The following is a 17,743-nucleotide window of genomic DNA, read 5'->3' as shown; positions in this document are numbered from 1 at the left end:
ACAAAAGGTAAAATATCAAATTTAGCTATTAATATTTATATTTTTGTCAATTAAATCTAGTCATTTTAATTTTTAAAAAGAGTTAAATTTAATCATTAATTTTTTTAAAAAATAATTGAATTAATTCATTTTAATAGAAATGTTAGCTAAATGGTTAAATTTTAAATATGAAAACTTGCATAATAGTCTACGTATACTAAATTATAAATAATATCATATCAACATAAACTGTATGTGGACGGGTTACCAAGTTAACATGTAAAAAGTTGAATATTTTAGTCTATATTTTTATCTAAAAAAATTATTTAACTCTTTTTAAAATATAATTAATTACTAAATTGATAAAATATGATTCTAACATAAAAAAACCAATAATGGTATGATGCATTATGCATACATGGATCAAGCATTGACTTTCCTTAAGAGCCAAACACAAACAAAGAGTGTTTTCAAACAGAAAAGCGCACATGCGTAGCATTTGAGTTAAAAAGACATGAAGTGAGATGAGATGCCTAAAAAAACGCGGTTTCAATACTTTCAACGTTCATGCACCCAGTCTAGTCTCAAAACACAGCTGTGTTTTCTTCTTCAATTATATATAAATTTTAAAAAAATTATCAACATTATAATATTGATCACTAGACAGAAAGTAAAATATAATATTATAAATCTAGATCTACCAATAAACATATATTTTAGCCCTTTGTTAATTTTACACCTAGATCTATAATAATTGTCATTAACTTCATTTTCTTAAAAAAAAACTAAAAACAAAATGAGTCTAAGGTTTGGACCTTGGTTTAGGGAACTCAAAGTTTTGTTCTAAAAGTTTCTTCTTTGAATCTTCTTTGGGATATCTTGGGTTCTTATTATTTTTCTTTTATTTTCTTGTTATCTAAATGGAAAACTCAAGGAACAAGAGAGGGCATGAAGAAGGTATTGAAGATGCAACCTATATTACAGAAACGAAGAAACCAAAGTTACCAGCTTTGGCAAGGTACTTACTTTGCTCAGCTTGATGGGTGCTTTTTTATTTTTCCTTTTTCTCAGCTTGATGGGTGCTTTTTTATCTTTCTTTTTTCTCAGCTTGATGGGTGCTTTTTTATCTTTCTTTTTTCCTTACTTAGATACTAAGTTTTGATTTAATTTGGTTTGTATTTGTTTGATGAATTGGGTGATATGATAGCTGTTTAAGAGATCTAATCTGATTGATATGCATGAGTTTCTTCAACTGTTCTCGTTGACTATATATGCATATCAGCTGATTGCTTTAATGTAAACATAACAAAAAGCTTGACCTTTTCATTCAAGGAGATTTCAACTATTCGAAAGCTATGGAGATGGCTATGTCATGAATGGCATATGTATGTATATATTGACATTTAAGTTATAAAACCAGTGACTTGTGAAGGCAATGTGTTTATTCTAGTCCATATAGGAATTTTTATAGATTTCTTGAATATCACAATTCAAGATGATGTAAATGAACAAGTTTTGTTAAATTTGATGAGTTTGTTTAACATGGTTTATACGAATACATATGCAACTATTGAATGTCGAAATTTCTGCAAAGTCCATTCATGTTGACATTATTATACATACATGTATATGCAGTGTAATAGTGGAAGCTCTGAAGGTGGATAGTATGCAAAGACTTTGCTCATCTTTGGAGCCTATGTTACGCAGAATTGTGAGTTCGACTTTTCATTTTTCCTAAAGTATATGTATCCTAGACATATTCGTACATCAATATCGACTGTCACTCTTACAGTGTATGGATAAACTTAAGAAGAAAAAAAAGAAAAAAGTATACTCGTATCCGACGCTGACTAAAGGAGTAACAATTCGAGAACATTACGAGTATGATCTATTTTTACTATAGCATTTATTATCTCTTGTTTCATTTATGTAAATTTAGTCCAAAAACTGTGCTAATGGAAGCTAGGTTTGAGCAACCGTGAACAGTTAAAGCTATGGTTTTTATTTTATTTTTTAAAGTATCAGTGTTCAGCATTTGTGTTTGATACGTATTTAGATATGTGTACCAAGGTATAATTCTTTAAAATATGTTTTGAACACGTACTTTATCCAATGCTCATGCCCGAATCTGAATATCGTAGACATTGGCTAGAATCTTGATGATAAACATAATTCTACCATGAGTGAGTTTGTACTGATTCTACATTTTGAATGAATTACAGGTCAGTGAGGAAGTGGAACGGGCACTGACAAGAATAGGGAATGCTACATTGACTGCCAGGTTTGCTTCTACAGTTACACCCAATATTTGGACATTAAAACTTGAATTTTCTCTTTGGTTCTCTGTCACCATATTCATGATGTTCATAAAACTGGGTGATACTTCTCATTTTTTTCTGGAAATATTCGCGTTTGGTACATATTAAGACATGGAGAAGTATGATCTTTCAAATATAAGGAAATGCTTTAAAAAACATTAAGTATTATCTCTATAAAACATGCTGGTATCTAACACTCACCCAATCACCTAGAAATGTACCTTAAACCAGAAGAAAAGGGTTTTGTCGTATTGTTAATAATGAAATTGCTTTCCTAATCATAATAGGAATTCACCACCAAGAATACAAAGTGCAGATGGAAGAAACCTACAGCTTCATTTCAGAACAAGAATGCCGCCTCACCTATTCACAGGAGGGAAAGTTGAGGGTGAGCAAGGGGCCGCCATCCATGTTGTCTTACTCGATTTGATCTCAGGCACTGTGGTGCAAACTGGACCTGAATCAACTCTCAAACTCAATGTTGTGGTCCTTGAAGGTGACTTCAACGAAGAAGCTGATGAAGATTGGACTAAAGAACAGTTTGAGAGCTATGAAGTTAAAGAACGCGAAGGGAAACGACCGCTTTTAACCGGAGAACTACAAGTAACACTCAAGGAAGGTGTTGGAACTCTAGGAGATCTTACATTCACTGATAATTCAAGTTGGATCCGGAGTAGAAAATTCAGACTTGGTTTGAAGGTTGCTCCCGGGTATGGCGAAGGGATTCGTGTTCGTGAAGCTAAAACCGAAGCTTTTGCTGTTAAAGATCATAGGGGAGAATGTGAGTTTTTCCACTACAAATTACCTTAATGCTCTGCTCTTAATATATATCTATCATTTTCCCCTTAAAGCTTTTTCATTGTTTACTTGCAGTGTACAAGAAACATTATCCACCTGCATTGCATGATGAAGTGTGGAGATTGGACAGAATAGCCAAAGATGGAGCATTACATAAGAAGTTGTTGAAAGCTGAAATTGTGACGGTTGAAGATTTTCTTCGACTTCTTGTTCGGGATTCACAAAAACTAAGAAATGTAAGCCATTTCTTTTCCAACAGATCTCTGTTTTCTGCTCATATAGCCTCGTTTTTTACCCATGCATTCTTTGATTTCTTGATATATAGATCTTGGGAAGTGGGATGTCAAATAGAATGTGGGAGAACACGGTGGAGCATGCTAAGACTTGCATCTTGGGAGGAAAGCTTTATGTTTATTACCCTGATCAAACACATAACACTGGTGTTGTTTTCAATCACATTTATGAACTCAGAGGTCTTATTGCTGATGGCCAGTTCCTATCTTTGGAATCACTTAACCACAATCAAAAGGTTCGGCTTTTTCTTATATTTGCAATGCTCCACAGAAACAAAAACCGGAACACAAACTGCCCCTGCCAAGAACAATATGACTAATTGACATGAAATTTTGCGTACAGCTTTTTGTTGATTCCCTGGTGAAGAGAGCATATGAAAATTGGCATCAAGTTATTGAATATGACGACAAGGTTCTCAATACCCTTAGAAGTACAAAGGTAGCAAACCCGTCAGCTGCACCGGTAAACGATAACAACTACGATGCAGATTACTATGCCACAACTGGTCAAAAGAGTAGACAGCAGTATATCACCTCAGAGCCAAGTCCACAATGCCCTAATAATAATACCCACCAAACAGTCCATCAGTTAATTGAATTTCCCTTTGGAAGGTCTGATCAGAATGCAATAATGACAATGAATAATCAGAAAGCATTATTACCTAGTACCACCACCATAAGTTACATGCCAATCGGAGGAAACTCGACAGCTGGGGTATCAGGTTTTGCAGGAGATTGGTCTCGGCCGAGGACCGGGCATGGATTTGAAGATTTCTTTGCTGAGGAAATCCGACTTAGGAGTTCAGAAATGTTAGAGACCGATGACATGCAAAGACTGCTGAAAACATTCGGTGTAGGTGTTGGTATGGGAGCTGGTTTTGGTCATCCAGATGAATCTTCTTATGCATACACCATCCCATATGATCATCAAATGGATCACCCTTATCCTTATGCGCCAGAACGTGGCAAAGGATCGGGGAAAGCGGTTGTGGGGTGGCTTAAGTTAAAAGCTGCTTTAAGGTGGGGAATATTTATAAGAAAGAAAGCTGCTGAAAGAAGAGCTCAGCTTGTTGAGCTTGATTAACTGTTCTGATGCTTAAAAAAACGTATTTTAACATCATTATCTATTAGCTGGTTGACAAAGGATTGGTGCCTCAGCAATCATTAACCTTCATTTGGCAACATTGTTGAAAAATTCCAAGTTCTGTTATCTTTGCCAATATTTGATAAGGCATATTCATCAGAGAATGCTGATTATATAACAAATCAGAATTTCTGTATATGAAGCTTGTTTCTCTTTGCTCCATATGTGTAATATTTTCATGCTTTTTAACACTTAAATAATAGTTTGATTCGTTTTATTCTTACATAAATATAATATATATATATATGAAACAAAAACAAAGGAAAACTGAGAGTGCAAATTTTCTAAAGGTACCATTTCATAAAGAGAGAAATCTGAAAAAGGAGAGTGCTGTCATCAATTTCAAGCAGAAAGAAATGGAGCAACAGAGAATAAACTAAGATAATGATAGAGACTCCTATGGAAAGGATTATTGCTTTATGCCTTTTTCACATCTTTTATCCAATAATCAGCACCAACTGTATCACATGCACGATCCAAGGGGGTATGCAACATCAAATCCGAATCCCCCATCCATGAATGCAGTCTCATTATTTTGCTCCTGCATCAAGGGAACAGTCATCTTAAAGAATTTAAAAAGGAAACTAATCTACAGAGGCTAACTCTGTTGTTTACCACACTTTACAGAATCTCATATTTCAATACGAATGCTAACTATGACAAGAACGAGGAAAAAGAAAGCATAAAAAATGTAAATAACAAAGACAGGAAGTTCTCTTGTCATACCAGTTTGAAAACGGGACTCATTATATCCTCCAAGGATTCAAAATTATTTTGACTGAAACCGTTCTGTGGCTTTGACTGCAGGAAGAGGAAGTTGTCATTGGACCTCAAATCTGTGTCAAACGATGATTTGTCGCCCTCAGAGAGCCAAACAGCAAAAGGAGCCTCGCCATTTAAATGGCTGAACAAAGAAACATCATTTGTGTTACTACTAACAGCATTGCTTTGGTCCATCATAGACCCACTTGCAGAAACCCGGGAGTCCACATGGCTGTATGAATTATTTAGGCCAGCTTTGCAGAGCACGTCAGCCCTAGAATCCCCCAAAAATGCTGAACTTGCCATTGAAGAAAGAGCAATACAACCGTTACTTGGGGAAGAGTTCCTCCAAGGGATGCTTTCTTGCAGATTATTACTCGGCAGCTGCTCATTACTTGGTGGGAAATTGGATAATTGAACAGTGCCCTGCCAGTTCTCACTGCATCTACCATGTTCAAGACAATTAGAAGAACCACGAACACTCAGGTCATTAGATTCCCGATTCAGTGATGTCATACCAAAAGAGGGTAGATTTTCAAATGCAGCACTACATTGCACCTGTTGCGTGTTTCCTTGTAACACCAAAGCGTTGCCTGAGGCAGTTGACAGAGAATTGCTTGAGCTACCAACCACCACTCTAGCATCTGGGAAGCTAGAGGAAATACGAAAAACATTCCGCTCATCAACACAATTGTATTTACCAAAGTGATTAGTGGACTTGGTCTGCGACAGTTGGTTGAGCTCTATAGAAGCCGTGATCCCTTGAAACAAAACTCCATTTTGATTCTGGTTTGCAGGAAATACCACAGGCTGAATCTTTCGAAGACCATTAACAGAATTTCCGGGTTGAATCACACCAGAAGAAATACCGCTTAGGGTCAAAGCAGCTGAGGAGTTCAATCTACCAAACGTTCCACGTGATTGATACGATGGTAGAGAAGCACTTGAAAACCTTCCAGGTCCAGTGAATGAGCGAAAATCCCCAAAGCCATCCAGTGAACCTGTACGTAAGTGAGAGGGACCTCTACTGCCTAATGCAACAACCATGTTTGCTTGTTGTGTTGCAACACTGCTGAGTCTTCTCAGGTAAAGCCTATATTTCTGCAAAACAACATAAAACCGTGAGCTTAAAGGGGAGACAAATATCCAGTTAACACACATTTTTATAGGAGGTTGTGGTTCAAGTATCTGCACTTTTATACAGAACGGACAGCATCTTGACTCGATATCATGTCTACCTCAAACTTAAACATGCATACTGTACTAATTGATAATTTTTGCAAGGCAATATATAGAAGACCATAATGCAGAAGTAAAGGTCACCAAGGAAAGGGATTCACCTGTAGATGGCTTGCTACATTCTCCCTCGTAAGCCCTTCAACATTCATGAGGTCAAGGATTTTCTTTGGAACAGCCTGGTCTGCATTTGAATAAAGAGAAAATGAATAACTAAAATCAGAAAATGCAGTCGGGCTATGTGATCACTGGGACAGAACAGAAAACTCACCGCCAAGACCCAATTGATTGACTGCTGCAACAAACTTCCTATGCAAATCTACAGACCAAACAACTCTAGGCTTCTTCTGGCACGAGGAGTCTTCATTCTCACGTCCGTTATCTTCAGTCTCTTCTTCCTCATCTTCACTTTGGTCCTTTCTCTTCTTATTGACTTTCTGATCCGAACTGCAGGCCACCCATGTTTGACCAGCTTCTCCAGTTCCTCCTCGAGCTTTATCGTGATTTGGGGCCGCAAGTTCATCCTTAGAGTCCGGTTTCTTTCTTCTGACCACGTGTTGCCATATGTTTTTCAGCTCCTCAATTCGAACGGGCTTCAATAAGTAGTCACAAGCACCATGAGTAATCCCCTTCATTACAAGCTTGGTATCGCTGTGTGCCGACAACACTGGAATCAATTAAATGATAAATCATTTCAAAGACAACTCTAGTCCATTACTCAAATTTACCACAAAAAGAATCAACGGAAAATAATACAAATGAATATTATTTCATTTTAATGCCATTAAATGAAACAAAAAATGGGTTAATGCCTTACTGATTACAGGCAGGTCCATTTCAAGCCCCACAAGCTCAAGTAGCTTAAACCCATCCATATCTGGCATATTAACATCACTAATAACCAAATCATATCTGTTTTTGTTTTCCCTCAACATTTTAAGGGCTATAATTGCCTGATTGGTCGTAGTAACTGCAAAAAAAAAAAAAAAAACAATAACATAAATGAAATGTCAAAAAGTAGCCTCAAATTCAAGTACTTAAACCCAACAATTATAGAGATCCAAATCAAATGAACACTGCAAAGCAGGACATACATATTTTGCTGATAGAACAGTATCCAAGAGTTAACCCCATAATTTATCTAAAGTTACTACAACATGAACAAAACTTTGAATTGAATTGAACACGAAAGGACTGACCCTGATATTGGCATTTACACAGCAGATTAGCCAAAATCTTGAGGCAAATAGGATCATCATCAACAGCTAAAACACGCATGCCAACTGGAAACTGGTCCTCACCACTATCTTCACCATTGGAACCACCCATTTTCTCCTCCATGGTTATTTTCAAAATAAGCAAATGAAACAAAAAAAAACAGAGCAAAAACAGAGATCACAAAGCCAAAGCACTAAGCTTTTCAAGTTTAACCACTGTTTTTAAAGGTTCAAAAGATAACACAGATTGCCAAAAACGCATTTAAAAAAAGGAAGACAAAAGTACAAAGACAAAGATTGGGTTTAAGAGAAAAATAGGAGATAAAAAAAAAAAGAGAGGGCTTTGCAAGTAAAAAGGTTGTACGAGGAGGCAATGATGGAGATAGCTAAAACAGAGTTTACCTCCTTTTTCTTTTTGTGTATTTTCTTTGTTTGTAAGCCTTTTTCATTGTCAAAGCAAACATCCTTTATTTTTATTTTCCACATATATTCCACGTTTATATATTGTATTTTACAATTAAAATAGAATTTATAATATTTAGCATTAATAATAAAAAAGGGTTCTTTTTATCATTAAAGAATGTTAATTAATTTGAATATTTATTTATTTTTCATCTAATAAATTTATTTAACGACTATAATAATAGATTAAATTATTATTATTTTATAAATTTGTGTATTCCTAATTTATTTATTCCACTGTTTTGATAATTGAGTTTTGTGTGTTAAAGGTTATAATAATAGTAAATTTTTATTTTTATTTTTATTTTTATTTTTCCCCAAACTCGGGTCGATTTAGATTTAGATTTAGATAGGATATTAAAATATTATTTTCATTTAACATACACTTCTTTTAAAGGCAACCATTCCTAAATTTAGTGTTAAACTGTTAATTCAGGATGTGTATCTTTGACTTTATGTTAAATATTTAAATTTTCAAAATTTTTATAAAAAAAAGTATATGTTTTATGAAAGATTACCATTAAAAAATGGAGCAATTATAGTAAATTATTTATAGCCTTTAATTAAGTACTAATTGGCATCACTTTTGCACCACCAAAAAATTCGCTTCAATCCCCCACCCCCCTTAAATTTTATTTAAGAATTACCATGTTTAAATTAAGCCCTCAGTGATAAATATTTTTTAGGTTTTAGGTCTAAAAAATTCTCAAATTTAAAAAAAAATAATAATTAAGTTTCTCTATTTTTTTCACTTAATTGAGCATTTGAACTTTCAAAATGCATAAAAATATTCTCAAACTTTAAAAAAAAAAAGACAATTAAGCCTCTGTTTTTTTCACTCAATTGATACTTGAACTTTTAAAATACATCAAAAAGACCCTCAAAATTTTTCAAAAAAGCAATTAAGTCCATGATCTTATTAAAAATTAAAAAATATATAATAAATAATAAATTTTATTAAATTTTAATAAAAAAAATTCTAAAATTATTAAAAATTAGAAATTTTTTATAAAAATCGTAAAAATAAAAAACTATAAAATTTTATAAAAATCATACAAAATTAATGATCCCTAGTTTTTTTAATTAAAGTCATCATCTGTAGCAACACAAAGTGATATGTGATAAAATAATAATAAAAAAATAAAAAACAATAAAATTTATAGAAAAATAATAAAATGGTTCTTTTGGTATGATAATTTTTATAAATTTTTTATGAAATTTATATTTCTTTATTATTTTTATAACTTTATAAAATTTTATAAGTGTTTTATATTTTATATTTTTTACGACTTTTATAAAATTTTACTTTTTTATATATTTTTTACATTTTTTATATTTTATTCTAATTTTTAATATTTGAGTTTTGATTAAAATTTAATAATATTTTTAGCTTTTACTGATTTTAAGTTTTTTTTCTAATTTTTAATAAAAGTAGGGGTTTAATTGCTTTTTTTTAAAAAGTTGTACATTTTGAAAGTTCAAGCACCCAATTGAGTGAAAAAAAAAGTAGGGGCTTATTTTTTTTTCTTTTAAAAGGTTTGAGGGTTTTTTTATGTATTTTAAAAGTTCAAGTACCCAAATGAGTGGAAAAAAAAAGTAATAACTTCATTTTTTTTTTAAGTTTAAGAAAATTTTAAACCCTTTAACCTATTTTTTATTAGTGAAGGGAGTAGGGTTTATTAGTTTAGTTGACAAGTTCTTAATTACAAGCGTTTTATTTAGAGATTCAACCCAAATTTTGATGTTAATTAATATTTTATTTTAATTTAATCCTTTTGCCGGTCTTAGTTGGTGCCTTATAATTGGGAACTTATTTTTTAGGTTTTCTTTTATTGCTCATTTCAAATTGACTATTTTTAAATTTTGATTTAATATATGCATATTTTAAAAACTTTAAACTTTAACTTTGTTGAGAGATTTTCATGAGTCAAATTATTTAGAATAATATTAAAAAACATTTTATGTTAATATAATTTAATAAAAATATTTTTATTAATTATAAGATTTAAATCCAATCATATAAGTCTAACTAAAAACCTAACCTTATACATATTTACACTTCTATAAGTTAGATCTGTTTTAGACATGAGGGAGTAGTGATTAAGTTTTTTATTTGCAGGGGGGCTTAGCTCCCAATAATAAAAATTTTGCTATGCAATTCAACCTCTTAAGAAAATATTTAAATTATACATTAATATATGATTAAATTTACTTTAACTCTTTAAAATAAAAAAATTTATGTTAATTCTTTTCAAAAAAATTATATAACCATAAAATTATATTTTAATCTTTTAAAAATTTATAATTCAATTTTAACTTTAAAGAAATTTTTGAAATCGTCATTATTTATTATAACCAAAGGGCTAAAACTCTATTATTCTCGTCCTCTCCCTTAATTTGTAACATGTAGCCCAAAAAATTAATTTCAAAATTATTATTTTTTCTTATGAATCTCAACTCTTCTATAATCTTTTTCTTTCCTTTTATTATTTTGAAGACGATACGTCTTAACATTTAAATAAAACTACATAATAACTTAAGTTCCCATTAAAATATTCAAAAAAAATTGACAATTGTTAGAAATGTGTGTTTTTACTCCTTAAATGTTCTTCATTTTATTATTGCCTAATCATGATTCGCGAGCACATTCATTTTTTAATTAGCTCCTGCTCAATACAGGATAAAATGAAAAAATATATTAAAATTTACCATTTTATTTGGATAAACTCAAATAAGTTTTAATCTGTAATTTCTAATTAAATCAAGCATTTAATTTTTATCTAAACACATATAATGTAAATCAAATTTCCATTTGAAATGATTCAAATATTGCGTGTTAATACTGTTTGCCAAGCCATCAAATTTCCTTTGAGACGAAAAAAACCAATAATTACACATCAATTTTAGTTTTTATTAGTTCTAAAAACATTGCAAATTTCTAAAATAATTTTATTGACTTCTTTTACTTCTTTATATACTGTTGTTTAATTCCTCATTTTCCACGTTCCATCCTTAATTATTTACATTTTCTTTATAATATTAGTATTTATTTTAAAAAATTATTTTATTTTATCAAGCAACGAATAAATATATATAATATTAAGAATTTCCAAAGAAAATTTTGAATGTTGCATTTCCCTTTGCTAATATATTGACCACGTAATTTTACGATATGAAGTTTGCATATTAAAATAGAAAATATCTGATCCGATAGCAACATTTAAAAGTTGTATCCACCAAGTACAATTTAAACACGTGCTTTCATGATTTTTTTTTCACATTTCTTTTTCTAACAATTATTTATCTACATATAAGTAAAACACAAAAAAAATTTACATAAGTTGATATAAAAGGTTATAATTTTTTAATAATCAAATCGATGATAAAGTTGATTAAATTATCGATTCTGATTTAATTAAATGTTTAATTTTAAACAAATAATTAAAAATATAAAATATAAAAAAAATTATAAATTTAAACTTTTTTTTAAATTTTAAGTAGTTCATTTAACATTTAATTAAATCTTTATGTCCAGATTAATATATCAATTGATTTTTTTATTTAATTAATTCGACCAAACAATATAATTCGATTCAAATAATAATAATGCTTAGGTTTAAGTTTTTTTATGCACATTTATACATGTGTGTGGATACTTAATTGATTTTATTTCTTGTTGTATGAATATATTATTTGTAATTACATATTTAAAAAAAAAGAAGACATGAGTTATGTCTACCTCCTAAATTTATTTTTAAAATCTTTTATTTCATTGACTATAGGTAAAAATAAAATAATAATATTTTTATTTGTTAATTTTAAATTTTGATTTTCACGTTTTTCAGCTATATTTTAAAACCATTCACTTTTTCGATTAGAAGACATTGACTTTTTATTCTAGCATTACTTGTAAAAGTAAATATCCTTAATTATTTAAAAAATAAAAAATGTAATTTTTTTAATTTGTTTTTAATTAAAATTTTATTAATAATATATTAAAAACTAACTATAATTTTAAACAAGCACATTTGACTGATTTTCTCCCTTCGTTCCACTTCAAGAAAATTCCTTGCTAAACATATTTCATCGTTTCATTTTTCTGGTACATTAATTAGTCGTAAAATATTACTACTTTATAAATAAATATTCGATATTCTTTTGTAAAAATATGGGCGGTGATTCCCACGCTATAAAAAGGAGAGTAAGAAGGGTGGTGTCATTTGTGTCCTTGAAAAGAATAGGTCAGGGTGTCCCAAGACGAGAAGTACCAAAAATAGTAAAATTTTTAAAATTTATTTATTTTGTTGCTCTGAGGGCAGCCCCTGCTTTTGTTTCATCTTCCCATTGGCAAAACGGTTTAACCGTAGGTTCTACTTTAGATTCCGGACCGAAAACCCGAACCGAAATGCAGCTTTAATCAAACTGATGGGTATAAATAAGTATATTAGGTTTATTTTACGTGTTATATGGCATTTTATTCATTTATTAAAAAATGAGTAAATAAATTCTTATGTATTAGATTAAAAAATAAATTATTTTTTATTAAAAATTAAATCAAGTTTTATTTTTAGAAATTGATGGTAGAATAGTTAAATAGTTATAATAAAAATTAATGAAAATTTTAACATAATTAATTTACTCTTTTATTTAATATACAAAAATTAATTTATCCATTTTTAATAAAGATGACAAAATTTAACTTTACAAATATAGGGGTTTTTATGGTACTTTTATTTATCTTACTCAATTTAGAATTTTAATTTAATTTAATTCAATTTAGATTAAAATTGTACAGCTTAAATTAGAAATTGATTTATAATGCAAAATATTTTAATTCAAAATATAAAAAAGATCAATTTTTTTATATATTATACTTAAATTTTAAGAAAAATTAATATTCATTAGTCTAAAATTAAAATTTTCGCTAGAGACTGTTAAAATTGAAAACCAGTAGAATATGTTCTTAGAATATCTCAAAATTTTATATTATATAAATTACTAACGTGTCAAAATTTTATATAAATATATATAATTTAAATATGTAAAAGAATATCTAAGTATACATTTATATGGTTATAATAAAGTGAATCGATGAGTTAATCTGCCAACAGTCTCCTAGTGGAACATGGAAGCAAAGCAATGGGTAGACATGATATTTGCATGTGAACATATTTTATGTTATAATTAGTCAGATATTTATATACTTGTAAATGTATTTTATTTATCTTAGCGAAAAACATCTATATTTTCTAAAGCATAGCTTATATACGATAATGAAAGATCAATGGTGATTAACATCATAATTAATGAACAGTCCAATAGTTAGATGTCATATAGCTATAAAGGGATAGATCCAACAAGGCTCACAAATGAGAAATGTATATAATTCGATGAAGCAAGTTGGTTAATGATTAATTAATTAAATACTTTAAATCCACGACAAATCCCTTTGATGGTCAACAAGCCAATTACAACCTAAGCAATGTTTTCTTCCCATTTAGTCTTCATCTTGTTGAAAATATTAAAAAAAAATAGTAATTAATAATAATAATTCAAGTTAAGTGGAGAATTACTTGAATTTAAAAGATATATATAACGATAAATTTAATTTTTAATATTTGTTTATTTTATTGATCTTAACATTTAAATTTAAATTAAATTATTTTTTTAAAAGGATAAGTTAATTAGGCTGTTAAAATTTTTACGACATTGATATGATAATTTATGTGATAGTCCATTTGTACATCATAATTTTTTTAACAAATTTCAAAAAATATAATATATTTTTTAAAAATATTCACATCAATAATGAAATACACATAAATTATCATGAAGGTTGTAACATCAATATTGTTAAAATTTTAACACTTCAATTAACCTTTTTATCTATTTTTTTTTAGAAATTCAAGATAATTATAATAAAAAAATAAAATAAAATAAATAAAATGAATAACCATTAAAAATTAAATTGAATCGAATTTAATTCTAAAGTTTCCAAAGGGCAAATAAACCAAAATTTGAGTGCCATATTTTTATTTTATTTTTAAAATGGTCCACGTCAATGGGTGTGACATGAAGCAATTACTTTAACCTCATCTTACAAATAAAGTTGATTATCCTAATAGATAATAATAAATTCAGTATTAATATCTTTCGGTTCATAAAGTTGAGAAGTTGTATTGTGATCATCCTCCAACTTAGTGTGATAGTGAAAGCCTTAAAAGTTTAAAGTTAATCGAGTTTGATGTAGTCACTTTCTTTTTAAAAATTATGTTTTATAAAATAAAAACAAAAAAAAACAATGTTTTTAGTAATAAATTATTTAATTATTAAAAAATAGAAAAAAATAAACACCAACATAAATTATTTAAAAAACATAGTAAAAAATTGTTTAAAATTGTTGAAATATGAATTGAGAGTATGCTTAGCACTTAGATATTGCAATTCTAGTTAGCTAGCCGTTGTTTGTTGTTCTATTAATATAAATAATTTTTGCCTTTGAATTGACAAACACAGATATATATATTTTTTAAATTTAAGTCACTATTAAACTTGGTCAAATCTCCCTCTCTCTATATTGGTTATAGTGGCAAACCTTTTGATGAACAAGGACTGTATCTCTAAATATTAATGTTTTTTTGTTAATGAGAATGGCACTCAATGTGATTTTGATTGTGGGATACATGTTAACAAGTCACTATTCAATTTGCAGCTTCCTTTATTTAAAAGAAAATCCCAACTTTAGAAAATAATTCTTAAATTGAAATTCCATTTACTAAACATAATCGTATAATGTTTACATTCAAATGCGTTAAATTTCATCTAGTATAAATTAATGGGTTCGTACCAAATTGTAAAAATCTAAATATCAAAATAAAATATTAAAATTAAATTTAGATACCAATTTTTATATAGATTTGATTCAATAATTTGATGTATATTTAATTAGTTTTGAGTTTAAATTTAATGTATGTACTCGGATACATCTTCACATGCACAAATGTTCAAAATTTATAGACTAAACAATAAAGTAAAAGCATTGGAGATAAAAAGGAGAGTGATTGACGACAAAATTTGCATGGTCCATCCATGGTATACCAGATTATATTGTTGCCTGACAATCCGACTTGAGATTTAAATTACGATTATAAAAGCTTTTTTTTCGATTGTATTTTATTTATAATTGCAAAATTTATTAAAAAAATCAATTTATATTAAGTTGTTAATTATCCGAGAAAAGGTTATAATATTGTATTTAAAACAATAAGGGTTAATATAATATTTGCTACCTGAGTTTAGTTTTAATGTTTAATTTTGCACTTAAATTTGGTTTCAATGTTTGTACTTGAGTTTTTTTAAATTGGTACTTGAGTTTTCTTTTGTCCTAGTTAAGCATCTTAATGTTCAATTTGATAAATGAGTTTTTTTTTGTCCCAATTAAGTATCTATAATATCTATAATTTTTTACTAGAACATGCACGTCAAACATTCATTAAGTCACATGCTACCATTTGGTTTGGGTACTAAATTGAATATTGAAGCCAAACTCATGTACAAATAGGGACAAAAAAAATTTGGATTCCAATTTGAATATTAAAGTTAAATTCAAGTACCAATTTGTATATTAACCCAGAAGAAGGCCCAAACAATTAAAAGAAGTGGTCCGCACGGGATCACAAACCCACCTTAATTTGGGCTGTAAATCACCAACACAAATCCACATTTTCAAAGTCCACGAAACGTCCATTACGATATAAACCCTAAAATCCCAGCAAGCATCCTCATTTTGTTGAAGCGTTTTCCACCTCCGAAGTTGAGAGATTTGTATAGCAGCTTCTCCTCTCAACCGCCACGCCAAACATGGTAAATCAACCTACTTCCTTTCCCCTTCTTCTTTACCTTTGATAATAATTGCTGACCCATTCATTTTTAGCTGAAATGGTTGCTTCAATCTCTGAAGAAAGGTTGAGTTTTAAAATGGTATCTCTTTCTGTTTGATATTTTAAATGGTTTATTCTTGGCATTGCAGCCTTCACATAAGACTTTCAGAATCAAGAAGAAGCTGGCCAAGAAGATGAGGCAGAACAGGCCTATCCCTTATTGGATCCGCATGCGCACCGATAACACCATTAGGTCTCTATATTTCTTCAATTTTTTTTTTTGCTTCAAATGTTTACAAGTTTTCGTTATTGCTTCATTTTGAGTATTTTCTAAGTAGTAATTGATGGGTTGCTTTTAATTTTCGCTTTTTTGGTGCACTGCAGGTACAATGCGAAGCGTAGGCACTGGCGCCGTACCAAGCTAGGGTTCTAAGCTTTATGTGCCTTTTTTGTAGTTTTGTACTCACGCAAAGCTCTGTTTTTTTGTTTATTTCATGAAATTTTGATGTGGCCTTGAACGTTTTTATATGATGGTTATTGACGATATTTAGCCATTGTTTCGACTGTTGTCTATCTAATGTTTTGATTTCGAGCTTTGAATTTTTATGAAACTGAATCATTATGTTCTTTGGAATTAATGAAAACTGTTATTATTCAGTAATGCTGAGATTGTTTAAGCCAAATCTTGTCATTTATTTACTTTGATAGCATTGAAATTCTAGAGCAGTGTTTGCAGTTTATTTGCCATTACATTGCTTGGGGTCTGTAAAACTTGGACATAGCATGAATTGGAACAATTGAGTAAACAATATACTCGTGTTAATCTACTTGGATATTGAACTCAGTTCGATTGGAATCGAGTTGAGCTAGAGTAATTCAAGTTTTTGAACAATATTAGTAGAGGAAAGCGCTAACTGAATACATCGATTGTCAGCAAAATTGTAATGATAATTGGATGTGTAGCCTCCAGCATCAATGAAACCTCTTAAGCAAGCTTGGATTATGGTTTTGTTGTGGAGGTAGATTAAAAAAGTGACTACAAGGTCAATTTACTTTCTCTTGTTGGGTTGCCTGACCCTCATTCAAGCCACCACCTCGGCTGTTTCCACTTCCATGAAATGTTGCATGATTCTTGATAGCCAAATTGGCTAGTGCCTATGACTTTGTTGAATTGTTGTGGGGAGGGGTGATGCTTTTGACACCAAATAAATTTGGAAGGTGTTGTGGAAAATCAAATTTCCTCCTAAAGTGAACTTTTTCTTGTGGGAATGCTATCACAATACAAAGCAATCCGATCTGGGTCCTTCTTAATTAAAAGAATGTTGCCTATTCAAGATGAATGCCCCTATACATTATAAACGCAGTATCAACCTCAAGAAACTAGTCTGCTATGAATTGGCAATTGAAGAACATAGGTATCGTGAGGCCTCTCCACACAATTTTATGCAATAGCACCTTATTTTGTTTATGCCTAGAGGTACTTATGGATCTAACCTGAAATAAAATTTTGTTTAAGTTGGATTCTATTTTTTCTTTTTTCTTTTTTACTAAGGAAGCACAATTACTATCCCCCAAATTTCTTGTCACCAAAGGTACCCTAGATACTTTATTGGCGACACACCCATCTTCAAACCAATCCACTCCACAATAGCCT

General features: G+C 29.9%; 3 protein-coding genes across 3 annotated transcripts; 2 read left to right on the top strand and 1 right to left on the bottom strand.

Annotated features, from left to right (window-relative positions):
- Positions 1-573: 573 nt before the first annotated feature.
- Positions 574-4,749, top strand: LOC107948711 (calmodulin-binding protein 60 E). The gene is made up of 7 exons (XM_016883341.2): positions 574-997; positions 1,615-1,690; positions 2,202-2,260; positions 2,585-3,078; positions 3,171-3,331; positions 3,421-3,624; positions 3,732-4,749. The coding sequence occupies exons 1-7, from the start codon at positions 900-902 to the stop codon at positions 4,470-4,472; spliced, it is 1,833 nt and encodes a 610-aa protein (XP_016738830.1). The 5' UTR covers positions 574-899; the 3' UTR covers positions 4,473-4,749.
- Positions 4,750-4,806: 57 nt separating this feature from the next.
- LOC107948710 (two-component response regulator ARR12) lies at positions 4,807-8,198 on the bottom strand. The gene is made up of 6 exons (XM_016883340.2): positions 7,730-8,198; positions 7,348-7,500; positions 6,802-7,197; positions 6,635-6,714; positions 5,259-6,395; positions 4,807-5,073 (listed from the first exon to the last, which is right to left on the bottom strand). The coding sequence occupies exons 1-6, from the start codon at positions 7,869-7,871 to the stop codon at positions 4,996-4,998; spliced, it is 1,986 nt and encodes a 661-aa protein (XP_016738829.1). The 5' UTR covers positions 7,872-8,198; the 3' UTR covers positions 4,807-4,995.
- Positions 8,199-15,919: 7,721 nt separating this feature from the next.
- LOC121204814 (60S ribosomal protein L39) lies at positions 15,920-16,750 on the top strand. The gene is made up of 3 exons (XM_041075373.1): positions 15,920-16,072; positions 16,239-16,342; positions 16,474-16,750. Exons 1-3 carry the CDS (start codon positions 16,070-16,072, stop codon positions 16,520-16,522), a joined length of 156 nt encoding a protein of 51 aa, XP_040931307.1. The 5' UTR covers positions 15,920-16,069; the 3' UTR covers positions 16,523-16,750.
- Positions 16,751-17,743: the final 993 nt, after the last annotated feature.

The sequence above is a fragment of the Gossypium hirsutum genome, chromosome A08 (genome assembly GCF_007990345.1).
Source record: "Gossypium hirsutum isolate 1008001.06 chromosome A08, Gossypium_hirsutum_v2.1, whole genome shotgun sequence".
Classification (NCBI taxonomy): Eukaryota; Viridiplantae; Streptophyta; class Magnoliopsida; order Malvales; family Malvaceae; genus Gossypium; species Gossypium hirsutum.
Note: the sequence above shows the minus strand (reverse complement) of the source record. Positions and strands in the feature narration are given on the sequence as shown.

Coding starts and splice junctions, on each gene's coding strand:
- LOC107948710 (XM_016883340.2), bottom strand. CDS start 7,871: ATGGAGGAGAAAATGGGTGGTTCCAATGGTGAAGATAGTGGTGAGGAC. Junction 6,715..6,801: donor CAATCAATTGGGTCTTGGCG/GTGAGTTTTCTG, acceptor ATTCAAATGCAG/ACCAGGCTGTTCCAAAGAAA. Junction 5,074..5,258: donor TGAGTCCCGTTTTCAAACTG/GTATGACAAGAG, acceptor CCCTTGATGCAG/GAGCAAAATAATGAGACTGC.
- LOC121204814 (XM_041075373.1), top strand. Junction 16,343..16,473: donor CGCACCGATAACACCATTAG/GTCTCTATATTT, acceptor GGTGCACTGCAG/GTACAATGCGAAGCGTAGGC.
- LOC107948711 (XM_016883341.2), top strand. CDS start 900: ATGGAAAACTCAAGGAACAAGAGAGGGCATGAAGAAGGTATTGAAGAT. Junction 2,261..2,584: donor AATGCTACATTGACTGCCAG/GTTTGCTTCTAC, acceptor TAATCATAATAG/GAATTCACCACCAAGAATAC. Junction 3,079..3,170: donor TAAAGATCATAGGGGAGAAT/GTGAGTTTTTCC, acceptor GTTTACTTGCAG/TGTACAAGAAACATTATCCA.